At 38.2% G+C, this 27,725-nt stretch overlaps 2 protein-coding genes across 6 annotated transcripts in view; one reads left to right on the top strand and one right to left on the bottom strand.

Annotated features, from left to right (window-relative positions):
* Positions 1 to 1,873: 1,873 nt before the first annotated feature.
* Positions 1,874 to 26,188, bottom strand: LOC132593696 (receptor-interacting serine/threonine-protein kinase 2-like). 2 transcript variants are annotated; one of them, XM_060286917.1, is made up of 7 exons: positions 25,721 to 26,188; positions 20,867 to 21,020; positions 18,093 to 18,248; positions 9,842 to 9,999; positions 8,715 to 8,764; positions 7,713 to 7,874; positions 3,063 to 3,288 (listed from the first exon to the last, which is right to left on the bottom strand). In XM_060286917.1, the coding sequence occupies exons 1-7, from the start codon at positions 25,891 to 25,893 to the stop codon at positions 3,254 to 3,256; spliced, it is 888 nt and encodes a 295-aa protein (XP_060142900.1). In that variant the 5' UTR covers positions 25,894 to 26,188; the 3' UTR covers positions 3,063 to 3,253. The 2 variants fall into 2 exon arrangements, with proteins under 2 accessions (XP_060142899.1, XP_060142900.1); XM_060286916.2 differs by lacking the exons at positions 7,713 to 7,874; positions 18,093 to 18,248; positions 25,721 to 26,188 and adding an exon at positions 23,868 to 23,949 and having other exon boundaries at positions 1,874 to 3,196.
* LOC115850684 (DPEP2 neighbor protein-like) overlaps positions 26,015 to 27,725 on the top strand; it is a 34,386-nt gene continuing 32,675 nt past the window's right edge. For all 4 annotated transcript variants that reach the window (XM_070044054.1, XM_070044053.1, XM_070044052.1 and 1 more), the window contains exon 1: positions 26,015 to 26,910. The gene's annotated coding sequence lies outside the window, so the exon portion shown is untranslated. The remainder of the gene's footprint in view (positions 26,911 to 27,725) is intronic.

Genomic DNA, 27,725 nt, shown 5'->3' with positions numbered 1-27,725 from the left:
GATTTGAGTCTTCTCCCTTTTTTTCTTGATGAGTCTGGCTAATGGTTTATCAATTTTGTTTATTGTCTCAAAGGACCAGCTTTTAGTTTTATTGATCTTTGCTATCATTTCCTTCATTTCTTTATCATTTATTTCTGATCTGATCTTTATGATTTCTGTCCTTCTGCTAACTTTGGGGTATTTTTTGTCCTTCTTTCTCTAATTGCATTAGGTGCAAGGTTAGGTTGTTTATTCGAGATGTTTCCTGTTTCTTAAGGTAGGATTGTATTGCTATAAACTTCCCTCTCCCTCTTAAAACTGCTTTTGCTGCATCCCATAGGTTTTAGATCACAGTGTCTCCATTGTCATTTGTTTCCGGTATTTTTGATTTCCTCTTTGATTTCTTCATTGATCACTTCGTTATTAATTAGTGTATTGTTTAGCCTCCATGTGCTTGTATTTTTTACAGATCTTTTCCTGTAATTGATATCTATTCTCACAGCGTTGTGGTCGGAAAAGATACTTGACACAATTTCAATTTCCTTAAATTTACCTAGGCTTGATTTGTGACCCAAGATATGATCTATCCTGGAGAATGTTCCATGAGCACTTGAGAAAAATGTGTATTCTGTTGTTTTGGATGGAATGTCCTATAAATATCAATTAAGTCCATCTTGTTTAATGTATCATTTAAAGCTTGTGTTTCCTTATTTATTTTCATTTTGGATGATCTGTCCATTAGTGCAACTGGGGTGTTGAAGTCCCCTACTATCAATGTGTTACTGTCGATTTCCCCTTTTATGGCTGTTAGTATTTGCCTTATGTATTGAGGTGCTCCTATGTTGGGTGCATAAATATTTACAATTGTTATATCTTCTTCTTGGATCGATCCCTTGATCATTATGTAGTGTCCTTCTTTGTCTCTTCTAATAGTCTTTATTTTAAAGTCTATTTTGTCTGATATGACAATTGCTACTCCAGCTTTTTTTGGATTCCCATTTGCATGGAATATCTTTTTTCATCCGTTTACTTTCAGTCTGTGTGAGTCTCTAGGTCTGAAGCGGGTCTCTTGTAGACAGCATATATATGGGTCTTATTTTTGTATCCATTCATCCAGTCTGTGTCTTTTGGTTGGAGGATTTAATCCATTTACATTTAAGGTAGTTATCGATATGCATGTTCCTATTCCCATTTACTTAATTGTTTTGCGTTGGGTATTATAGGTCTTTTCCTTCTCTTGCCTAGAGAAGTTCCTTTAGCATTTGTTGTAAAGCTGGTTTGGTAGTGCTGAACTCTCTCAGCTTTTGCTTGTCTGTAAATGTTTTCATTTCTCCATCAAACCTGAATGAGATCCTTGCAGGGTAGAGTAATCTTGGTTGCAGGTTTTTCTCCTTCATCACTTTAAATATGTCCTGCCAGTCCCTTCTGGCTTGCAGAGTTTCTGCTGAAAGATCAGCTGTTAACCTTATTGGGATTCCCTTGTATGTTATTTTTGCTTTTCCCTTGCTGCTTTCAATAATTTTTCTTTATATTTAATTTTTGGCAGTTTGATTAATACGTGTCTTGGCGTATTTCTCCTTGGATTTATCCTGCATGAGACTCTCTGTGCTTCCTAGAGTTGATTAACTATTTCCTTTCCCACATTAGGGAAGTTTTCAACTATAATCTCTTCAAATACTTTCTCAGTCCCTTTCTTTTTCTCTTCTACTTCTTGAACCCCTATAATTCGAATGTTAGTGAATTTAATGTTGTCCCAGAGGTGTCTGGGACTGTCCTAAGTTATTTTCATTGTTTTTTCTTTATTCTGCTCTGTAGTAGTTATTTCCACTACTTTATCTTCCAGGTCACTTATCCATTCTTCTGCCTCAGTTATTCTGCTATTCATCCATTTTGTTTTTTGGTTTTTTTTTGCAGTACGTGGGCCTCTCACTGTTGTGACCTCTCCCATTGTGGAGCACAGGCACCGAATGCGCAGGCTTAGTGGCCATGCCTCACAGGACCAGCCACTCCACGGCATGTGGGATCTACCCAGACCGGGGCACGAACCCATGTCCCCTGCATCAGCAGGCGGACTCTCAACCACTGCGCCAACAGGGAAGTCCCATTTTTTCCTTTTGTGTTCAACCGCAGTTGTCTTTTTCACTTTTAAAAGTTGCCAAAGGGCTTCCGGGAATATGGTGGAATGGTAAGATGGGGAGATCACCTTCCTCACCACAGATACACCAGAAATACATCTACACGTGGAACAACTCCTACAGAACACCTACTGAACGCTGGCAGAAGACCTCAGACCTCCCAAAAGGCAAGAAACCCCCCACGTACCTGGGTAGGGCACAAGAAAAAAGAATAAACAGAGACAAAAGGATAGGAACGGGACCTGCACCAGTGGGAGGGAGCTGTGAAGGAGGAAAGGTTTCCACACACTAGGAAGCCCCTTCGAGGGCAGAGACTGTGGGTGGTGGAGGGGGAAACCTTCGGAGCCACGGAGGAGAGCACAGCAACAGGGGTGCGGGGGGCAAAGTGGAGAGATTCCCGCACAGAAGATCAGTGCCGACTGGCACTAACCAGCCCGAGAGGTTTCTCTTCTCCCCGGCCGGGGTGGGTGGGGCTGGGAGCTGAGGCTCGGGCTTTGGTTGGAGCGCAGGGAGAGGACTGGGTTTGGCTGCGTGAACACAGCCTGCAGGGATTTAGCATGCCACGGCTGGCCTGGAGGGAGTCTGGGGCAAAGTCTGGAGCTGCCGAAGAGGCAAGAGACTTTTTCTTCCCTCTTTGTTTCCTGGTGCGGGGATTAAGAGCGCTGCTTAAAGGAGCTCCAGAGACGGGCGCGAGCTGCAGATGAAAGCGCGGAACCCAGAGACGGGCATGAGACGCTAAGGCTGTTGCTGCCGCCACCAAGAAGCCTGTGTGTGAGCACAGGTCACTATCCACACCCCTCTTCCGGGGAGCCTGTGCAGCCCGCCACTGCCAGGTTCCCGGGATCCAGGGACAACTTCCCGGGAGAACGCACGGCGCGCCTCAGGCTGGTGCAACGTCACGTCGGCCTGTGGCGCCACAGGCTCGCCCTGCCCTCGGTGCCCCTCCCTCCCCCCGGCCTGAGAGAGCCAGAGCCCCCGAATCAGCTCCTCCTTTAACCCCGTCCTGTCTGAGCGAAGAACAGATGTCCTCCGGCGACCTACATGTAGATGCGGGGCCAAATCCAAATATGAGCACCTGGGAGCTGTGAGAACAAAGAAGAGAAAGGGAAATCTCTCCCAGCAGCCTCAGAAGCAGCGGATTAAAGCTCCACAATCAACTTGATGTACCCTGCATCTGTGGAATACATGAATAGAAAACGAATCATTCCAAATTGAGGAGGTGGACTTTGAGAGCAAGATTTATCATTTTTTTCCCCTTTACCTCTTTTTGTGAGTGTGTATGTGTATGCTTCTCTGTGAGATTTTGCCTGTATAGCTTTGCTTCCACCATTTGTCCTAGGGTTCTATCCGTCTGTTTTTTTTTTAAATTTTATTCTTAATAATTACTTTTTATTTTAATAACTTTATTTTACTTTATCTTCATTCTTTGTTTCCTTCCTTCCCTCCTTTAGACAACCAATCATCCCAAATTCAGGAGGTGGACTTTGAGAGCATGATTTATGATTTTTTCCACTTTTCCTCTTTTTGTGAGTGTGTATGTGTATGCTTCTGTGTGAGATTTTGTCTGTATAGCTTTGCTTCCACCATTTGTCCTAGGGTTGTATCCGTCCGTTTTTTTTTCTCTTAATAATTTTTTTTATTTTAATAACTTTATTATATTTTATCTTATTTTATTTCATTTTATCTTCTTTCTTTTTTCTTCCTTTCTTCCTTCCTTCCTCCCTCCCTCCTTTCTTTGTACTTCTACTAATTCTTTCTTTCTAATTTTTCTCCCTTTTCTTGTGAGCTGCGTGGATGAAAGGCTCTTGGTGCTGCAGCCAGGAGTCAGTGCTGTGCCTCTGAGGTGGGAGAGCCAACTTCAGGACACTGGTCCACAAGAGACCTCCCAGCTCCACATAATATCAAATGGCAAAAATCTCCCAGAGATCTCCATCTGAACACAAGCACCCAGCTTCACTCAATGACTACCAAGCTACAGTGCTGGACATTCTATGCCAAACAACTAGCAAGACAGGAACACAACCCCACCCATTAGCACAGAGGCTGCCTCAAATAATAATGAGTCCACAGACACGCCAAAACACACCACCAGACGTGGACCTGCCCACCAGAAAGACAAGATCCAGCCTCATCCACCAGAACACAGGCACTAGTCCCCATACAACCATACCACCAAGCAATTCCACTCAGGTAGTTACCTGAGAGAAATGAAAACATATATGTTCACACACAGACTTGCACATGAACAGTCATAGCAGCATGATTCATAATAGCCAATGAGTAGAAACAATCATAATTACCACTATTACTACAATAATATATGGACCTGTTGCTTAAGGGAGAGGCCAGGGCTCTAGATATAAAACTGAGCATCACTAACATATAGATGGTATAAAAGCCATGATCTGGTCTGGATCATCTAGGGGGAAAGTACAGATGGCAAACAGTAAAGGACCCATATTAGAGCTCTGAGGCATTCCAACAGTTAGAAATTGAGCAGAGGAAGAAAAAAAGAGGTAGAGGAAGAGAGGATAATAGGGAGTATGGTCTCTTGTGTCTTTTAAGGTATCAGAGGGAACGTTTCAAGGAGGGAAGAGTCAGCCATATCTAATCTGCTGAGAGGCCAAGTAAGATAAGCAGTATTTTCCAAAATTGCCATCCTTGGTAACTTGAACAAATGCAGCTTTAGTGGAGATATGAAAACAGAAGACTGATGTAAGTTTGTTAAAAATTGAATTAGAGGTGAAGAAGTAGAGACAATAAGTATGGACAATTCCTACAAGGTGTTTAGATCTAAATGGGAGTAGAAAAATGAGGTGGTAGCTGAAGGATGATATGGGGTCAAGAATTTTTTTCCTATATAAAGACAGGATATAATAATAGCATAGATCTGTATGACAGATGAACGATCCAGTAGACAGGCAGAGATTGGCAATGCAAGAGCAGAGAGAGAATATAAAGAACAGAATGCTGAAGAGAGTAAGGGAATGGCATCCAGAGCACAAGTAATACTGTTTACAATTGTGTAAGAACACTTTTTTCCCACTGTAAAAGAGATAAAGCAGGAAAGACAGGTCAAGTACAACTAAGTTTATAGATCTGGTAGTGGAACTACAAGGGAGTTCTCTCTCATGGTTTCTACTTTCTCAATGCTCAAAAGAAATACAGAACATAGGGTGTAGGAGGTTTAAGAAGGGAAGATAAGGTACAATATGCATTACCCCTGTCTTGTCTTCCTAAGTTCAGAATCTATTAAGAAAAGCCACACAATAATGAGAGATGATGATCAAAACATCACCTTTATTACTGATAAAGCTAATTGGAATCTGTCCCTTTTTAGATCTGTAGCATATGGGCTTAGTAACACTTTGTCCCTTCAGTTGACAGTTTTACTCACTCAGCTACAGGCCTCACCTGCTTCCATATGGGGAAGCACAAAATGTGTGCATCCTTTAGACAAGCTTACTTCTAAAAGGAGGAGAAAACTGAGAAGGGACTAGATGAGTACGCTTGCTTTTTCTCTAAAACTAACAAATGAGGAGGAGGAGTGCTGAGGGGCAGATAGGACTAGAAATGTTCCTCCCATGCTTTCCTTCTTAGGGATTGAAATGGAATTTCACCTTCACTTTGGAAACATGAAGTATGGGACTTATGCATCTCCTACAGTAGTACAAGATGATCATCTAAGTCTGTAATTTGCAAACTTTTGGGTCTCAGAACTCTTCAAAATTATTAAGAGCTGTTGTATACGTTGGTCATATCTATTGATATTTACTACATTAGATTAAAACAGAAAATTTTAACACATCAGAGTAAATGAAAACACATTCCATTATCCGTTGGAGCAATGATATCATCATACTTAATTTAGTCTCTGGAAAGATTTTTCCAGAGGATGAGAGTAAAAAGGGAAAATAATACCTTAATATTTATTATTTTGAAAAGTTTTGATTTTGTGAACCACTTAGAAAAGTCTCAGGAACCAACCCCACCTCCAGAGGTCTCTGCACCACAACTTAACAACAGGTGATATATGAGAATGGAATAGTAGATGTATTTGAGAAACATAACAGAATTGCTAAGTAGAGTTTAGTGCCTAGTTTTAGCCATTAATTTAAAGAGAAACCAATGAATTCCATTTCTGGCCAAGATGAAGAAACAAGGACCAATTCACCCTCCTGCCTTAAGCAACCATTAGCCAGACAAAATGCATGAAACAGTGGTTTTCAAGACACTAGATATCAGGCAACAAAGGACAGTGATCTCTAAGTGATAGGAAACAACTGAGGTCAGCCTTATGACAGCCTGACTACCCAAGCTTACTGCCTTCGGAGAGTTTCCAGCTATACTACAGGGTAGAGAAGTAAGGTGGGGCCCAGAGGAAGCTCAGAGTTGAAGAGACAGGGCTGGGAGTTAGGGTAGACGGAGGCAGATAGAGTTTATAGGACAGAGCACCGAAGAGGAGAAGTACACAGACAGAGAACTCCAGAGATCCGCAGAGCGCTCCTCTCAAATATTCAGCAGCACTGATCAATGCAGGATGTAGAAGTAAGTAAGCCAAAAGCCATTGTTCTGCAATGAACAATAGGGAAAAACCAGGAAGTTTGTAGAGAAGTACTGCCTAATGGCATGATCTTCAGAAGAGCTAGAGTCTTTAGGGAATGGAGAAGAAATTATAGTTTGGAAGTGGCACTGGGGACAAAGGAGATATGTATTGGGATGGCCAAAAAGTTCGTACAGGTTTTTGTAAGATCTTATAGAAGAAGCCAAACAAACTTTTTGGCCAAGCCAATACATACACACATATATGTACATATATATACACATACACACACACACACACACACACACACACACACACACCCTATTACATGGTTCTGGGAGATAAGAGATAAGATGTTAGTCCATTATTATAGCAACTTTTGATTTTTTTTAAATACAATGCTGATGAGCACTAGACATAAGTTTTGAATGGAAAATATATTTGGTTTTCTTTTTTTAGTTGGAAAGAAGATTCCCAGTCTACAGCTTGTCTTTTCATTTTCTATAGCATCTTCTGAAGTGTAAAATTTTTCAATTTTTTTGAAGTTCAATTATCAAAGAATTTTTTTAATAGGTCTTGTTTCTGATGTCATATATAAGAGCTCTTTGCTTAACCCAAGATCATGAAGATTTTCTTCTATGTTTACATTTAGGTGATGATTCATTCTACTTCTGAAATAAATCTTAATTCTATCTGATTTTTCGATCTCCAGGATTGGTCTGGAAATTCTACTCTTGCCCTTCTCCAATCAATTTTATACATAGCAGTGAGTGATATCTCCTAAACTTAAATTTAATCATGTTATTTCCCTGAAAAACTCACTTTAATGGCTTTCCATTGTACTTGGAATAAATTTCTAACCTTTTTATGATGATAGTCAACAGTCTCTCCTTACCACTTCAATCTCATCTCATAAAATAAAAACAACTTTGAATTAGAAAAAAAAAACTTTGAGCTTGTCAGCTAACTTTCGTAGTTGTTCAAGGAATATTTTATTTACAGTGTATTTGTTATTTTTGTAATTCAAAAGGCCCAGATTAAAACTGTACACTAACTTAAGAAAGACGGTCTTTTATCTGGATTTTGTGCCCATCCACTTTCTATTAGAGAGATCATAAGTGCTCGATGAGGTATATCAAATGGCAAACTTTCTTCATTAGTGTCAGGTCGATGTCCTTGTGACACACTATACATAATCTGCAAAGGATTGGTGACTTCTGTCAAAACAAATATATTTCATTCATTAGAAATATATTATGATTTAATATATTAAATACATTCTAAAGCCAACCAAATGAACATGAGGGAATCTTAAAAGCTTAGGAATAATTCATTACTTCCCTTTCTGTCAAAGGAATATTTAGATCCCAGCTATTGCCAGACTTGCTGCCTCTCGTGGGAGGAGTTTATATCTTCACCTCTTTAATTCTGGGCTTGGCCATGTGATTTGATTTGGCCAATGGAGTATGAAGAGAGCAGAGTAAAACAGAGCTCAGCAGAGCTGAGCAGAACCTAGCAGAGCCAAGAAGGGCCATAGCAACTAATAACCCAACGTGAATGAAAAATAAATATTTAGTTTGTAAACTACTGAGATTCTGAGGTTGTTACACAGCAAACTGACCTAAATGAACCTCAAAATAAAGAAAGAGACAATATTATCAGAAAATTTTAAAAGTATTCTTCAGTATTTGCTGGTCTTTAGAAGAAGCACTAGTTAAATTTTCATACAAACGATTTTATAGCTGGAATGAATCTTAGAAATAAGAATTCAAAATTCTTATTTTGCAGATAAAAAAAATGAGGACTTAAGAGATTTAGTGGCTTATAATAGAGTTAATTACTATCAGAACAAGAAGAATCTACACATTTTTCTGATCCTTAATCCAGTACTTTCCATCATACAGTGGATTCACAGTGACAAATTGTTGTTTTTCTAGTGTGTTTTCCACAAAATGACTGTTAGGCAGATTTAAAATAAGTGATCTTTATTCAGATAGTTCTGAGTATGACTTACCAATATGATGTCACCTAGAATAAGGAAGTCAAAGTACACTTACCTTCAAAAGGCTGTTTTCTAGATAAGACTTCCCATGTGATAACTGCATAGCTGTTTAAGATAAAAATATACATATAGTACTTTATAAACTATTCATAATAAACTAAAATGGTACTGATTTTAAAAGCTGACTGTGAGATACCATTTTTTAAAGTAATAATGTAGTGAAATGCTGCTTAAAGAATCACTATATAGAACCAAGATGATGAATATTCATATACAGTTTTGTTTTGAAAGGGAATTAATTCAATTTGAAAAATTAGGAAATTACTGTAATAAGAACTTGAAGTTATAGGCAAGGATAACTTGTGGATGATTCTTTAACACCTAGATAAGCTATGCCCTTTAATTACATGATTCTATTATTCACACAAAATAAAGAGCAATAAAAAAGGCTGTCTCATGTAGCCCTATTCTATTGACTCTTTTTCTGGTGTAAGTACTGTCTCTTTTGGTAGTGTTAAATGTTAACTGCACTGTTTCCCTCCCCCTATCAAGGTCACATATGATAAAAACCCTTGAATATTATAAATTGATAGGACAACAAGATATGCTTTAATAATTTTTAAGGATGTAAAAGTAGCTTAAGGCGAGGCATCAGGACTTCCCTGGTGGCGCAGTGGTTAAGACTCCATGCTCCCAATGCAGGGGGTACGAGTTTGATCCCTGGTCAGAGAACCAGATCCCACATGCATTCTGCAACTGAGGAGCCTGCATGCTGCAACCCAGGAGCCCATGTGCCGCAACTAAGGAGCCCACCGCCGCAACCAAATAAATAAGTAAATAAATATTAAAAAAAAAAGTAAGGCATCTTTATTTTCACATTTTTAATTTTTAATTTTTTTTTTTGGCTGCACCACACAGCTTGTGGGATCTCAGTTCCCTGACCAGGGACTGAACCTGGGCCACGGCAGTGAAAACCGGGATCCTAACCACTAGGCCACCAGGGAACTCCCAAAGCAAGGCATCTTTAATATGAAAAACATTAACCACTGTCTCTAATTTATTTTCACCACGCTTATGAGAGAAGCATAAAAATCATACTTTTAAAATGTAGCTTCAAAATTCGGATTGATTAATCTTGTTTTTTAGACAAGGTTAACTCTGAGCAAAAGTAACATGCTGTACCTGTATATATCATGCTTGATAGTAGCCCTTGATTTTTGTCCAGGTTCATAGTTTTCAGGTGGCATATAGATAATTGTCCCTCCTTCTGGTGCAGATTTACTACTTCGTGATTGTGAGAGGGACATCATGCGCCATTTTGATAAGCCAAGATCTGCAATCTGGAAGGGAAAAGAGTAATTGAATTTTTAAATTTTCTCTTTAAAAAAATTCAAGAATTGTTTTTGTTTATATTTATTATATTTAGACATGAGACCAGAGTAAATGCTATATATATTAATATTTTATTTCTATAATAGTCTATTAGTTTCTTAACAAATTGGATTCCATAGTGCTGAACCCAACAACTCTAAAAGCAATATAAACTGACTTGAAGTTCAGCATAATATTACAAATTTTAAGAGACTAAGTTTTGGAAACTTAAACAGGAGTATTTTTGCCTTTTATTCTGAATGAGTATATACACTTCACTTTTTGTGACAAGTAGCTTTATATCATGTGCTTTCAAAATTTACCTATGCCTCACAAAACTGCTAAACTAGTCATATCTAATACGATTGTCACTGGGTATTGTTTACAACTCAGGTTTATATGTTCTTATTTATAATGTGCTAAAAATAGTATCCTTAAATTTTGAAATAAGTAAAATTCCAATATAGTATAACTCATTATTATATGATTTATGCCTACCACTAAAAGAATATCTGTTAACAATAGTATAGTTAGCATATAAAACATATTTATGGGCTTCCCTGGTGGCGCAGTGGTTGAGAGTCCTCCTGCTGATGCGGGGGACGCGGGTTCGTGCCCCGGTCCGGGAGGATCCCACGTGCCGCGGAGCGGCTGGGCACGTGAGCCATGGCCGCTGGGCCTGCGCGTCCGGAGCCTGTGCTCTGCAAGGGGAGAGGCCACGACAGTGAGAGGCTGGCGTACCACCAAAAAAAAAAAAAAAAAAAAAAGAGTAAAAAAACATATTTATGTCCATGACAAGGAGTGCCTAAAGCATTATCAGTGACAAACATTCTGTACTTTTGATATGTCCTTTACAGTTTTACTTCACTTGTAAATTTTGTGCAGATGCTATCAATACACAATATCTTATAACTATCTAAAACGTTCCAATGTTTTTTTTAAAAGGGAGACAAAAATGTAAGAACAGAAACAATATTTAGTGAACAAAAGAGTATAGGAAAACTCTGAAGACATTTAAATCACTTAGACCTTCACACGGCACAATTTAGGAGTCAACAGAGTGGAATAGCTCGAGCTCTATCCAGCACACCATTTGTGGTTCAATCATTTAACTCTTAAAATGTTCACTAGCTTTAAGAGAAGAAATAAGTTATTTAGTGTTTAGATGAATTTGAGATTAAAAAAAATTATGGCTCCACTCCAAAAAGGGAGGGGGTAGCCTATATGAATCTTTCATACATTATCATAATAAAAGGGTAAGTCTAAGAAAAATAATTAGAAAAGACCAAGAGGAAACATGGTGCCACTACATGAAGATAAGCTGGATTGATTTCTAAAGGCAATATAATATGTGTTCTGGAACATGGGTTCTAGAGCCTTGATTACTTAGATTTACATTCCACTTCTACCCCTTAATTAGCTGTGCAACCTTGGACAAGTTTTCTAATTTCTCTGTGCCTCAGATTACCCATCTTTAAACTGGGGATAATAACATAACACAGGGTTGTACTGAGGATATTAAACTAGTTATTCTAAGTGAAGCACTCAGAACAGTATCTGACACATAGTAAATGACCCCTGTGTGTTAGTATTATTAATGTTTTGTACATGGGAATAAGCCTCTAAAGATTGCTCTTATTCATACAATACTAATAAGCACAGTACATAGTTTCAGGGCCTTTAATACACTTTGAGGTGGTATTAAGACTCTGGGGAACCGTATATCCTACTTACTTCTACTTGCCACTACAAACTCTTATTCCTCCCACTCATTCTCTAAAAGCAAAAACAGTCCTCCAGCTGCACATCTGCTAGGATAATAAGCATTACTATGAGAAGCAAAGTTTATTTCTGTGCCACAGTGAGAAATGTTAAAAAAAAACCCAAAAACTGGGATGTGGTCCATCTTATACCTGACCCACAAATTGCAAACTACTGGGCTAAATACTGGTTTGAATACAGTGCTGGAGAAAATGTATTCTGAGCTTGCTTCCTTATGTGCTCCTTTCACTTCACCTAAGGTCTTCATCTATGTTCTTAAATCTCACCTAGAAAACTTAATCAGAATTCCCTTTATCAGCTAATTTAGTTTGGCTTTCACATGGAACCATATTTGTCCCCCTTCTCTATTACAAACACCATATACCAAAGACACGATTCATTAAATTTGGATCTTCCAGAGAAGAAAAAAAAGTGAAGAATATGATGAGAGGAATACAAGTTCCACGATTTCTTGAGGGTCCTGGTATCATTCAGCAATGAAGACAGAGGATAGGAACTTTTCTATTCTATACAAGATATTAACATGCATTTCAAAGGTAAAGGTTCTTTTTAGCTAAAAAAGATGATAAAAGCAACAAGAATTTACTGTATTAGCACAGGAAACTATATTTAGTATCTCAAAATAACCTATAAAGGAAAATAATCTGAAAAAAATATAAAACTGAATCACTTTGCTGTACACCTGAAACTAACATAATATTGTAAATCAACTATACTTCAATTTAAAAAAAGATTAAAAAACTAGAGGAAATTAAAACACACTATTCATAAAACTCATCCATAATCTTATTACCCTACCAGAATAGCTATTTTCATTTATATAATACTATCCATGTCTGTAAATTTATAAAGTTATCAGTAAGAAGCTATGAGGAATAACTTTAAGTATTCTTAGAAGTTCCACACATGATGGACAGAATAGCTGAGAAATCAAACATGGTACATATAAACATTTATTTCAAATAAGCCTACCACAGGTTCATTTGTATTTAAGGTGCACTAATTGATACTGACCAGCAGATAAACAAATTGAATGTATTCTTTTTAAAGTAGAAAAGTCCTGGTTGATCTTAATTGGTAGTATATGTTTTTCTTTTAGATACTATGTTTCTGGTTAGCATTCCAGTATAAAAATTTACTTCAAAAAACTGTAGCAAGGTGTGTTTCCATTTCATTTCATTAAGTATTTTAAAAGATTTTTTGCACTTCATTTAAAGGCCCTTCCAAGAAGATAGGTAGATCAGGTAACTGTTACTTTTTCATGAATCACTGATAAACTTTGACTTTTAAGGGACATTTATAAAATAAAAAGTAGAGACACAGAAGATGCATATAAAAGAGTATCATAATTTGTAAGAATAGTATTAGAAAGGTCACAGTTTTGTATGTGTTAAAGCTAATAAAAGTTAAAAAAAAACACACAAAGCCAAACTATTTTAAATTCTATTTATTTCAAAGAAAGACCATGGGTACCCTACTGATCAATGAAAAAGAGAAAGTAGGGATCATCATCACCTATTACTTTGCTTCTGTTTTCTGTATCAAGAATAGTTTCTGGACTGAGATGAAGAAAATAAAGTCCAAGGAGGTTGAAAAGTTTATAAAGTACAAATCTCAGGTCATTTTACATATATTTCAGGTTTAGTTAGAATACTCGCAAATACCTCCATGGTGATGGAAAGGTATTACAGGATACGAGAAAAGCAAATGTCATTCTGATTTTTAAAAAGGGAAAATAATATTGATTTTGCAAATCTATATATTGGCAGAGACTACCCTTAATCCCAGGTTTAAAAATTTAATGAAAGGGTTACTTTATGAGTAATTGATAAAAGAGCCAGAAAGAACTAATGAAAAATTATATTAGCCCAGTGATCAATTTCAGACCTCATGCGACATATCCCAAGTACTTGGGATGTCTAGCACAACACTGTTGCTCCACAAATACTTAATAAAGGAATGACAGACTTCATTTCCTTTTTTGTCAGTAGTACTACTGTCAAAGAGTAAACGTTAAAACAGTTTGTATATTATAAAACATTCTGAGGTACTTTAATAATATCCTTGACTATTAAATTATCAGACCTATCGGGTATATATAGAAGATCTGGAATTCATTCATTTGTTCATTCAACAACTACTTATTGAATGCTTCTATACGGCATATGCTAAGCAGGTGGCAGTGAATAAAACAGACTACATTTTAGTCTTTGTGAAGCTTATTATATTATAATTGGGGAAGACGGTCAATAAACATATTAATAAAAAATGTTCTGTAAGATGGTGAAAAATACTATGGAGAAGCATTAATCAAGGTATGAGGATACAGAGGAACTAGGCAGGTTGTCAGGGAAAGCCACTCTGATAATGAGGAAGAAAAGGAAAGGGAGTAAGTCATGAGTATGTAACAAGGAAGAATAAATCTGACTCCATATTGGATCTGTTTCTTTTACTTTAACCTTCGTATTCTATTGCTTTTGCTACAAGTTAAGAAGGTTGCCTATAGCCTGAAATATACAAGACAGCCCATTCTCAAGGCTCTGACCTTTAAGGGTATAACACTTTTCTATTCATACAGAGATAAAAAGTTACAGAACAGACAATTACATTTGTCTTGTTGGACGTTTACAGGAACATCAAGATCTGACCTACATGGACTGCTGCAAAAACAAAGGAGTCCAAGAAATTTGCAACAACCAACCACACCCTCTCCCCTTTTAGTCTGAATTCTAGCTGGGGTAAGGTGGTTCTTTGGGACACTAGTCCACCATCTTCTTGGTCTACCGGCTTTCTGAATAAAGTTGCTATTCCTTGCCCCAACACCTCGTCTGTTGATTTACTGGCCCTGTCCTGCAGTGAGCAGTATGAACTTGGACTTGGTAACAAGGACACCTGGGAAAGCAGTCAAGCAAGGACTTTTGTAATATTCTAATGGGAAAAAATGGAGAAATATGGGCTGTATAACAGCTCTTTTAGGAATATTCCAAACAAAATGAATGCTTATTCTCCAAAAGCCCTAATTAATAAAAGGATTGATATTGACCTGAAAGGAGGTTTTCAGACCATGTTGTGTAGCTCTGATTTGAGCTCTGTACTGCTTAATAGTTAATCATGACTTGAAGATACAAAAAAGCAGCTAATTAAATTTGAAGATGACACAAAGCTGGAGGACAAAGTTAAAAATCCTTGGGCTACAGAAAAAACGTTCAAAGAGGTCTTAAGAGCTGAAGTTATCACCCAAATCTAACAAGATAAACTTTGATGATGTCCAGAAAATATCCTGTGAAGTACATGACAAGGAGACATGACTTAATTAACAATACATTAAAAAAAAAAAAAGAAAGAAAACCTCTCAGTGTTTCTTGTTGACACTGAGCCCAACTTGAATGTTGTTATAGGACTGCCCCCCAAAAGACGAATTAGTAAGGAACTATGAATACGAAGTAAAGTATTTAAGGACGATTCTACATTTATCACACCACATCAAGGGTGTAACTGACCAGGACCCTATGAGGCCTTCCTGGGACAGACCTCCCCCCACATATCTACTGCTTTAGCTCCTCTCTAAAGTACCTAGATAATAGTATCTGATGCATATTTCCTGATTTTTTTCAGATGCTAAAACCACCAACAAATGGAAGAAATTAACTACTTGATGATCATGGGCACGTAATCCCCAGACCTTCTAGCACCTAAGGATTGACCACCATCAACCAATCAGAGAATTTGTGCAAGAGCTGACCACATACCCAAGGTGTGTCCCTTCCTCACCTTGCCTTTAAAAATGCTTTGCTGAAACCCTTTGGGTAGTTAGGGTTTTTTCAGCATGAGCTACCTCTTCTCCTTGCTTGGCCCTGCAATAAACCTTTCTCTGCTCCAAACTCTGACATTTTGGTTTGTTTGACCTCACTAATGTGTTGGCCACACAAACTTGTGTTAGGTATATATGGGTACTTTGATTAGTTTTGAGGATCAAAATTTAAGAGAGATTTAAACACAGATGCATCTAGATAGCACCTGGGATTAAAACCTATGTAATAAGGAAATTGGCTGAAGAAACTAAAGATGTGTATAAGGGAAAAGTGTATGTGAGAAGTAAGGGGATTATAGCTAACTTCAAATCTCAGAAGGACTGTCAGGTGGAAATAAAATTGGACTTTGAACTCACTTTATCACTAGGACCGATGAGTGGAAGCAACAGAGAAGGAGTTTTGACTGATCGCATAAAAAAATGTCACAGTCATTCAGTTACGGAGCTTAAACACTCTCTTGTCACAGGGTAACTGCCTTGGGAGATGAGGGATTGTTGTAGTGAGGATTCAGAGGACCAGCTGATTAGGGGACTAGAATAGGTCACTTCTACCTGTATGGTTCTATAACTGATGTAATAGATTTGTCTTTTTTTTTTAAGTAGTATTGAGGCAGCAGCTTGCTTCTCTCTTCCTTTTCCTTCCATTTTATTCTAGGCAGAGGGAGTGCCTTCAATAAAGGTTTATTTTTTCACTTAACTTTTCTCACACTTTTTATATTTATTTTTCTATTGTTCCAACTTCCTTATTACTTATTTGAACATTTTTGGATACTTATAATAATCTTCAATTATGTATATTATTTGAAGTGTAGCAAAATACTATGTAAAAATAAAGTGAGTTACATTTAGTATTAATTTCTCAGCAACTACTTTTTATTTGCTGTCATCAGTTACATATAGGGTAACTGAAATCACTACTGCTCTGGTGCCTTTAGGTATCTAAATCTTATGCTTTATGCAAAAAATTAATTCAAAACAGATCACAGATTTAAATGTAAAACATAAATCTATGGAACTTTTAGAAGATAACATAGAAGTAAATCTGCAATACCTGTGGCTTCGTGAAGAGTGCTTAGACACGACAGCAGAAGCATGATCATAAAAGAAATAAATTACAACTTTTGCTCTGTGAAAGACCCTGTTAAAAGGATGAAAAGAACAAACTTTGGATTGGCAGAAAATTTTTGCAAACTACATATCTGATTAAGGACTTATATCTAAAAAATATACAGAACTCTTAAAACCCAATAGTATAAAAGCAAAGAATCCAAGTAGAAAATGGTCTTAAGATATGAAGAGATGTTTCACTGAAAAGGATATAGAGATGGCAAATAAATAAATAACAATATTCAACATTATAGGAAAATGAAAATTAAGACCATGGTGCTATATCACTATACATCTATTAGAATGCTAGAATAAAAAACTATGATAATACCAAATGCTGGTGAGGGTGCAGAAAAGCTGGGTCTTTCATACATTGCTGGTGGAATATACAACGGTACAGCCACTGTGGAAAGTAGCTAGGTAGTTTCTTAAAAAGCTAAACATATGCTTACCATATGACCAAGCAGTTACACTCTTGGGCATTCATCTAGGAGGAATGAAAACTTACGTTTGTTCAAAAAGTTGCACAGGACTGTTCATAGGAGCTTTATTGTAATTGCCAAAGACTAAAAATAACCAAAATATCTCTCAACAGCTGAATGGTTAAACAACTTTTGTACACCCATACCATGGAATACTATTCACCAATGAAAAAGGAACCAACTGTTGACACAAGCAACAACTTAAATGGATCTCAAAGGCATTATGCTAAGTGAACAAAGCAGTCTCACAATATCACACACTGTATGATTCCATTCATGTAGTATTCTCGAAATGACAAAATTATAGAGATGGAAGACAGGTTAGTGGTTGACAGTAGTTAGGTATGATGGAGGGGAGAAGGTATGACTATAAAGGGGTAGCATAAGTGATATCTTTCTTGTGACAGAGTAGTGCTATATCTTGATTGCTGTGGTGGTTACACAAATTTACACATGATAAAGTGATACAGAACTATATACATGCATTGTACTAATGCCAAATTCCTGGTCCTGAAATAGTACTATAATTATATGTGATGTAACCACTGGCAGAAATTGGGTGAAGGGTACATGGGACTCCTTTGTATTATCTTTGCAACCATCTATGAATCTATAATAATTTCAAAATAAAAAGTTAACAAAGGTATAATCGACAATTTAAATTAAGAATAGAATGACTGTATTTTGAACCATAATTTTACCAATGTCTGTAGTCTAGGAATAACTAACTCACTGCAGCAGGAAGAAGTGGCACTGAATTAGGGGCTATGGAAAAGGCAGAGATATTAAATTGGTAAGATAGAAGAAATAACTAAAAAGTCTTTAAAACTATTAAACACAAGGATGCAGATAAGCTTTTTTTTTTTAAAAAAGTAACTACCTTAACGTGAAATTCATTATCTAATAAGATATTCTGAGTCTTCAGGTCATGATGAAGTAGAGGAGGATTCATATTGTGCAGGTCATTTACACCTAGTGCAATTTCATGCAGAATACGAAATCCTAATGGCCAAGGAACATCAGGATATTCATTTTTCTTCATATATGTGGAAAGAAACAAAACTAAAATTAGTGGCCAAATTTATTTCCACTTAGAAAATGAAATATTCCATGAGGAAATATAGTATTAAACTAAATATCTGGTATAATTAAATTCAGGGCAAAAAATACTCATTTTCTTATATTATCAATTTGACGTTATTTAACATCCTTGTATCTTACTTTCCTCAATTATTAGAGAAAATAATGACTTTACAGTACTGATATTTCCTTTTAGTTTATACTGGTAATGCAACTACATGGTATGGGGTCTTTCTTCAGTTGAGACAGTTTTAAATTATTTTTTATCTGTATAATACCCAGACATATATTTATACTCATACCCATCTTCCCATTCTATGGCTTCTTATCAAATAACTTGTGCCCATGAATGTGTACACACACACACACACACACACACACTTTGTTTCTATTCAAAATTTATATTTTAAGTTTCCTATTAATATAAAACCATACTTTATTACGATGATAACCACTGCATCAATTAAAATTATGACCATAATATATTTACTTACTAAGCATTAATACTTCATATTTTTAAATCATATATTTACTTGCATTTCAGCTTGAAAAATTAGCATTTGGGAGTTTTGCTTTTGTGAAGGAGACAAAAATCATCTTCATTTCTAAGTATATATAACATAGAAACATTAAAAATGTAATGTTTTCTATTTCCTGGTACTTACAAGTGACAGTCATCTGAACTTTCTTAAATGTTTTCTGAACATAAAAGTTAATACAGCTTCCCAGGAGAATGAACATACTCAGAAAAATTAGATAATTTGGGAATATCCAACTATGAATCATCAGGGACCATGCCACTGGGTACATTTTACTAAATAATATGAAAAAGTATGCTTCCACTGAGCTCAAAACTGTTGTTAAGAATTTTTTTTCTGCAAATGGGTCAGCTTATAGTTCATTGATTAACTAACTTGGCAGGGGAGTGGCTCAAAATACTTGTCTTTACATAGTATTTTGATTTTTTTCAATAATCTTTTGTGAGGTTGGGGGAACGTGCTTCAAGATAAATCCTGACCTAATAATACAGGACACCGAAAGAAACACAAAACACAAATGTTCAACATTACTTCCTCTTGTATACACAGATTCCCATCCCCTTGAGTAACTGAATCTTTTAATCTTTAAAAAGGTAACTTTTTCTGAAAATTATATAGTTTAAAGAAGTAACAAGGCCTCTCTGCAGTATAGTGCTATATGGAAGCTTTTGATCATGGAGAGGAAGGTAGATGAGTGCTCACTATGTATTTTATGATTCCTTCCAGGAGTCAGCAATCCCCCTGTAGGAGGCTCTAGAATTTCTAATGGGCTCCAAATTTGGGTACCAGAGCATCTACTGTGGTGCTGGGGTATGGGAAGACAACAGTAGAATTTATGCTTATACCCATTTAACAAAAGGAAACTGTGTTTAATTAGTATTTGTATCTTACTTGCTGCGTTGGTTACACAAATCTTATACACTGACACTAGTTACTTTACTCTGCCCTTGTTTCAGATGGTCCTGTCACAAACAGAATGTGTTGTATCCCGAAATAAAGAGGAAGTCACTCCATGAGTGGTGACAGTGGCACCCATTCTCTCTTGTTTGCTTATAGATCACTGTGATGTATCAGAATTTAGGAGTGTTCAGTGACTAGATTTTACAGATTATGTTACTACTCAGTTTTAACTAAAGCACCCCTCACAAAAGAGACCGAGTTCTTTAAAAATATTTCTTGACAGAAACTGCAGGCTAGAGATAATCTTAGTAATATGAGAGCAAGCAAACAACAATAGATGGATACACATATTTTGGACACCCCCCACAACCGGGCCGTATCTATTTACTGATGGGATTCACAATTAAAGCCAGATAACTGATACCTTGGGAAAAAGGTACATGGCTCATGCCATTGTCTATTATTGGAAAAGCTCATGTATTTGATACTCAGATTTATTTGGTCTATTAATTCAGAACTTTATGAACTGGTATTATTAACATTTAATTTGAACCCTACATTGTCTTTAACATAAAATGAAATCTGGCTTAAACTAACAATAAATTGTATGGTGTGCAGAGTTTTTCTTTTCTCTCTCCTGTTCCTCTCTTACATATATATACATGTGGATATTCGAATTCAATGTAAACCTCAGGAACAGTAACCTAAGCAAAATAATCTAGGTCACTTAGAATGCAGGGTCTGACTCCACAGTATTTTTTTGTTTTGTTTTGTTTTTGCGGTACCCGGGCCTTTCACCGTTGCGGCCTCTCCCGTTGCGGAGCACAGGCTCCGGACGCGCAGGCTCAGCGGCCATGGCTCACGGGCCCAGCCGCTCCGCGGCATGTGGGATCCTCCCGGACTGGGGCACGAACCCATGTCCCCTGCATCCGCAGGCGGACTCTCAACCACTGTGCCACCAGGGAAGCCCCACAGTATTTTTAACAACACAAAAGAAGCCATAAATGGTGAAGTTTTTCATTATTCTTATTTTGATTCATCTATATATCCCCAAATAATCTGATCATTTGTAAAACGAAAGTACTATATAGGTTGAATAACAGAATTATAACGACTGAAAATGTATAATACTTACCCTATGTAGGAGTTCATTTAATGACCCATTTGGCATGTATTCAGTAACTATTCCCCAAAATTCAGGCTCATTGCAAATTCCCAAAATTGGAAGAATGTAACTAAATCTAGCTTTGTGTAAAATTTCAGCTTCTCTTAAGACATCATTTCTTTCACTAAAGAAAGAAAATGTGTAATTATTTCAAAGTAAGGAAAAATACACAATTATCAAGCCCATAAATATTAATTAATCCTGGATTTTTTCATTCATTAGCTTTTGACCTCATGTAAATTATGCAGCTTCTCTTAGTTTCTTCGTGTTTAAAGTTGGGATAATATCTACCCTATATATTCCATAGGTCTGTTTAGAGACCAAAATACCTGTATAAGCCACTGACAGAAAAAAGTGCTACATACAGATTATTATTGTACTCTTCTCAGGAAAGGGAAAGAATACCATGTTTAAGTTTATAAAGTCTATATTAGAATGATAGGTGCTTGAACTAATTACATTAAGTTTATGTTGTATTAAAATGATCACATTTGATTAGACTATTATATTAAATTTTATGGTTGCATACCATGTAAAAATTTTCTAAATATCCTGAATATTAAAACACTTAAATGTTGTAGATTTTAATGACTAGATGATAATAGTTGCATAAGGGTCAATAATGCTTAGAAATTATATACTGGAACACAGGAAAAGGACACTGAGAACAGGTAAATGCTTATAATGGATCCCTGGGCTAACTCTGGATCCCAGGTTCATTTGATTTTTCATTCATAAAACAAATAAATATTGAACATTTATTATGAATAAAGAACTGTGCTCAGCATTATGGAGACTAGTAAGTTTAAAAAAACCAAAAAACAAAACACATAGTCTGTGACCTCAAACTGTCCAGAAATCGTTTTAAGAAAAATAAGTACTCACTGTGGTCTTGATTTACACTTCTCCAATGATTAGTGATGTTGAGCACCTTTTCATATACCTATTGGTCACTTGTATGTCTTTGGATGTGTTAATTATATTGATATTGGTAATTATTCCATGATGATGTATATGTATAGCAAATAATCATGTTTTGCACTTTAAATATATACGATTATATTTGTCAATTATTCCTCAATAAAGTTAAAAAATAAGAAAAGCAAATAAAAAAAGAAAACCAAATACTTAAAATATAAGGCAGAATATGATAAGCGCCATCAAAAACAAGTAAATAAGCAAGCAAATAAATAAATAAATATAGGGAGCTCAGAGAACTAGTAAATCTGGGCTAAGGGAGTTGCTACAGCCTTTAGAGAGAGATGTCAACAGTATCTTAAGGATGGATAGAATTTCAACCACTGGAAAAAGGGCATCCAAGATATGTGGTCCCTCTCCAAGCTGGGAGAGATTTTGCCTTTCTTTTTCATCTGTGTCTCCCCAGGATCTGGAACAGTACCTGGCACACAGAATTTGTCTAATAGATGTGTATCAAATTAACTCAAGGAAGTTAAAGTACAGGCTATATCTGGAAAATGACAAATTGTTTAATATGAATCAGGATGTGTAACAGCGTGTGTAAAGGGAGTGAAGGTGAATAGGGTAGGGTAGGGCCTCATCTCAGAGCCTTAAAGCCAGGTGAGAGCATTTACACTTGATTTGGTAGTCACTGAGTTGTGACTACAGGTTATTGAGCACAGGAGTGACAGGAGTGGAACAAACTTTTAGGATGATTAACTTGGCAGCAAGGTGTAGGATCAGCAGAAGGAGGTAGAGTTTGAAAGCCAGGTATTAGAAGATTATAATACTAGTTAAGATGTGAAGCAATGAGAGTCTGAAACTATAAAGGTTGCAGTGTAAATAGAAAGAAAAACACTAGCTGAATAGAATACCCAGGCTCTGGTGGCTGACTGATTGACCTGATTGACTAAGGGAGGTATATACATATATATATGTGTATATGTGTGTGTATGTATGTGTGTGTGTACGTATGTGTGTGTGTACATATATATGAAGGGAACTGCATTTGTCACCAATTTTTTTCCATGGATGATTTGGTATTGGTAGCAGCAGTGATAGAAAGAGAACTGTCTCTAGGAGAAGCTTATTAGGTAAACAATGATGATTAGTTGGTGCTTAAACCACCCAAGCTCTTGATGAATGGCTGCTGAAATAAGAAAAGCAACAGACATTCCAGACCAGACTATGAAGCCTCCTTTAAAAACAAACAATAAGCAAAATAAAGCAAAAACATCTTAGTCATCTATGTTTTGAAGAGGTAATATACTTACATGTTTCAAAATTCAAGAATTTCAAGAATGCATAAAGAGTTTCTCTTCTTCTCCCTGCTCTTCAGCCACTTAATATCCCAACTGTGAGGCAACCCATTTTACCAGTTTGTGAGACCTGCTTTAATTAAATTTATATTTCCTAAGCTGAAACAGGTCTGTATTTGCCTCATGAAATGTAGGTCAACAAGACAGTTATTGAGTAGCACCTTTGCTGGGAAGGTTCCTGGATACTCTGAGAAAGAATTATAGAGAGGGCATGCTAGGGGATATCTTATTGATACTTAATGTACTAATTCCCCCTCCCATGAAGAGTATGATGCATTCTTCCTTCTCTTGTGATCCTATTATTTGTTGGCCACTTTACTACAGTTGGTTTCATTATCCCTACTTTATATATGAGAGCACGAAGGCTCACATAAATTAATAATTTCTATTGGTCATGCCAACAATAAGTGGCAGATTTGGAGTCAGATTTGAATTGCAATTGTGGGCCGCTAAAGCCTTTGTTTTTTCCACTCACTGCTTAATCAGAGAAGGAAAATTCTTGAAGTCAGATTTCAGGAAGAATGAGTGGGAAAACAGAAAAAGCCAGAACACTTTAAAACTAGGTTTTTATATTAAAAAAATAAAAATGTAAAACAGCTTTTACAGACATATTACCAAAATTACCCATAACAAATTTCAGTTACAAAACAGTTACACTGTTTACACAAGGTATTTGAACAACCTATCAGACTCACCTATTCATGAGGCGTTGGGAGATTGCTGGGGAAGGTCCTCTCATGGGCAGAAGTCAGGTTACAGAGAATAATTCACCAATCACTAAAATAAGAACATGTTACAGCACATAAACTTAGTTTTCTTTTGTGATCTCAAAGAACAATGCAAACATTATCCACACCAGAGCCCAAGAAGTACATGTATCTGTTATTCCCACTTCATTAAGTGAGGACATAAGACATCCTGTGAGTCAACTGCAGAGCCCAGTCCTATGCTCAGACTACATAAATACAGCTAATGTTAACATTCTAGGAAACAAGTGGAAGAAAAAATGTGATGCAGTAATGCCAGAGTGTTGCACTGGTCCTTATGGCGTCTTTGACGGCAGAATTAATTTCCTACCCGATTTAGTGAAGAATTTTAGATGATGAAATTGTTAATGAGCACGAGAGGGAACTCCCTTCATTTCTTGGCCCCAAATGGCACAAAACTTAGATAAATTAAAATCTTGAGAAGCAGCATCCAAAATGGGAGGATCAATCTCCTTTAAAATACCTAAGGAGTCCATCAGTGCTAGATTTCCACATATTTTAATAGTTGATTCTAAAATACATCTACCCTCTCTAATCAACCACCACCCTTCAAAGTTGACTACATACACATAATTTCCCAGTAATTGCTCCACAGAATTCAAGACCCAGGGTAAATATACCCTGTATATCACTAAATCAGGATTATGGTACACAAGAAGCGGGAACAATTTCTAGAGGTGTCTCAAACATACTGTGAGATCTAGCCCATCCAAGCCTGATAGCAAGAGAGCAAGTAAAAGCCACAGGCAGATGAAAGTCAATACCATTAGCAGGGCTGAAGCTGAGGAATTTATCTGCTGTTGGATACTGACAGCCTCTGGCTAATCAGGCATCTAGCATGATGTATTTTCACTTTAGATATAGGGGGAGGAGAGGAGAATGTTGCAGTCATGGATGTTAACTCACTAAGAATTGAATGCAGGGCCTAGTTAAATTCCTATTGGAAGGAAAATACACAAGACTAGTGACTAGACTCACTGATTAATATATATGGTTGAAAGGTTTTTCTGGAAACAGGAACTAATCTAGCCTTCCCTTGAAATCTGGACATTGCACTAAACTTGGTCCAGGATGGGAGAGACATTCAAAAGTTTTGGTCATTTAACAGCTTTCTGATTTCAGTTTATTGTTAGCAAAAATAATACAAGTTTCCTCTAGAGACAGGCTTCCTTCCCTGTGACGGTAAGAGGAGAAACTAAATTGAGTCTGATATCTAAACTTTCATGCCTACATGTGTAAACCAAAAACAACAAAAAGCCCAAACCAAAGTGTCCCAGACTCTACAGCAGTGCTGTTCAATAAAAATATAATGTGAACCACATATACAATTTGAAATTTTCTAATAGCCACTTTTAAAAAAAGTTAATAGCCACCTATGGCTAAGAGCTACCTATTGGGCAGTGCAGCCCTAGAATTCGACTTCAAAAAAGAAAAAAAAAAAGGGAAAAACAAAGCAAACAGAACCCAACTTCAATAAAGAGGACGTTTAGAGTTGGGCTGTGATTGCTGATTTTTGGTGTCTGGAGAAAGGAGGCCCAGGAGTAAGAAAAAAAGGAGAGGGCAGTGAAAAGAAGCGTGATTGCTGCATCTCCAGAGAAGCCTGCTCTCCCCAACATGTTAGCCCAAGCGTTGAACGGCTGCCTAGAGGTGACGAGGTGTGCGGCCGATCCCAAGTGGTCACCGTCGCTTGGGCTTCAGAGCCCGCTTGCCGGGGGTTAGAGCCAGTGGGGTGGGGAACGCAGATTTCGGGGCTCCGCGGTGGAGCCGCCAGGGCGCCCTACCTGTCGAGCAGCGGGCTGTGAATGTGCAGGTGTTTCACGGCCACCCGAACGCGCCAGTCTGCGTGGCGGGCAGAAGACACGGTGCCGGACGCGCCGCGGCTCAGGTAGCGCAAGTCGGCGAGCTTGTGGTACGGGATGGTGGGCAGGACGCTGCAGATGGCCTCCTCGTTCATGGTAGCGGGTGGCGCGGGCACTCAAGCAGCCGATCGATTCCGGAAGTGCCCGCCGCTCCCGCGGCTCCACCCCCTGCGCGAGCCGGCTCGGCAGGCACTACAGCCTGCCGGACATGAGGTCACGAGGCCGTCCATTCTCCGCGCAGCGCACGCCAAGCCGCTGCTTATCCGGAGCCGGAGCGGACTCTTCTCTTCTAGAGACTGGTCAACTCTGCGGCGGCGGGGCGCACAGGGGAGGAGCTTCCTCTCTCCGACCTGGCCCTCCCAGGCGCTGCCAGCCACCCGAGCCCGCCTTTCGGAGCTCCTCCCTCCCCAGGCTTCTCACGCGACGTCAGCGGCGGATGCCGAGGCGGGGATGAGGGCCACTGGCCCGCGATCCTGCCAGCAAGGCTCCGGCCTCGGCCTCAGGCCCGAGATCTCCGCCTTGTGGCGACCAGACGACGTGTGCCACACCGGCGGGGCTCGGGCGGGGGCTTGGGAGTGGGGAAGTGAGCCAGGGGCGCTCTCTTCTCTCCCCCCAACCCACAAGGTTGGAAAGGTTTTCTTGTGGGGAAATTTCCTCTCCGCAGCTTCACACCCAGTCAGCGGACCCTCCCACCCAGGAGGAATCTCCCCTGGTCCCATCGGCGCGTCTTCCGGGAGTCGCCAAACACCAGACAGAGGTAGCGGGGTGGGTGTGGCAGCTGCCATTTCCTGCGCGGAAAGCCCTTTGAGGACGTGCGGTGGTGACTTACTAGGGCTCCGCGCTTCTCAGCCCGGTGAGTCAGGTAGGGGTGTAGATTCACTTGCTTATCTGGACTCCAGTCTAACCTCACTTCCAACTACTTCAGTCGTGTGGGGGTGGCTGATAAGCCCTGTCAGAGTTTAATCCTGTCTAAACGTTCAGATGTTTAGTTCCTGTTGAGTGCTTCTCTACTAGGGACCTATTTTTCTGACTTTTTTTTTTCTCTCCTGACGTCCATAATTACAGACAGAGATTGAAAAGTAACCTTGAGAGAGTCCCTCCCTTGATTCCAGGTAAGACTGCAAACATTTCTTTCTTATAGATCTGGGAAGAATGCGGTGTTTAATGCCAACCAAAAAAGACTGCAAAGATCTTTTTACCTTAAACAAACACTTTTCTACACCTGAAATGGCTATTTTGCAAAGTGTGGTGCAAATATTATACACAATACCAAGTCCATGCTAGGCATTTAATGAATTCTAAAGCAAAAGTAATAGGGAATGCCTGACTTCAATCAGGGATTTCTGCCTACAGAAAATCAGTGCTTCCTGTATTTTTGTATTGCCTGAAATGAGAGTAGCAGTGTTACATTTTACAATAAATGGAAGCTGTAATGAAAGAGTGTGTTTTAAAATTTGATAATTTAAAATAAAATACTTAGCTTTAAAGATATGGTCTGATAATCTGTGGTTCATTCCTTAATAAGCTTTTTGCTACAGAGTGCTCAGAAAACTTTTCCCATTCATTCATCCAGTCAGTTTACAAACAGAATTCTAGAGAAAGAGAACAAAAATTAAGAAGGGAGGAAATGATCAAAATAATAATTCAAGAATTTCTTCCAGGACCAAAAGACAAAGATGTTCATATTTAAAGGACCCACCAGCTACCCACAGTGACTGAAAAAGGACCTATGTTAAAGCACACCATTAAAAAGATCAGAACAGGGCTTCCCTGGTGGCGCAGTGGTTGGGAGTCCGCCTGCCGATGCAGGGGATACGGGTTCGTGCTCCGGTCCGGGAGGATCCCACATGCCGCGGAGCGGCTGGGCCCGTGAGCCATGGCCGCTGAGCCTGCGCGTCCGGAGCCTGTGCTCCACAACGGGAGTAGG

The sequence above is a fragment of the Globicephala melas genome, chromosome 17 (assembly GCF_963455315.2).
Source record: "Globicephala melas chromosome 17, mGloMel1.2, whole genome shotgun sequence".
In the NCBI taxonomy this organism is placed as follows: domain Eukaryota; kingdom Metazoa; phylum Chordata; class Mammalia; order Artiodactyla; family Delphinidae; genus Globicephala; species Globicephala melas.
The sequence above is the reverse complement of the archived record's forward strand: the minus strand, read 5'-3'. Positions and strand labels throughout refer to the sequence as shown.

Bases quoted from the DNA above. Each gene is read 5' to 3' on its own strand.
- LOC132593696 (XM_060286917.1), bottom strand. From the start codon at position 25,893: ATGAACGAGGAGGCCATCTGCAGCGTCCTGCCCACCATCCCGTACCAC. The intron at 10,000-18,092 runs GTAGTTACTTTT...TTTCCCTTCCAG, and splicing joins ATAATGAATTTCACGTTAAG to ATTGCAGATCTTGGCTTATC. The intron at 7,875-8,714 runs GTAAGTGTACTT...TTGTTTTGACAG, and splicing joins TAGAAAACAGCCTTTTGAAG to AAGTCACCAATCCTTTGCAG.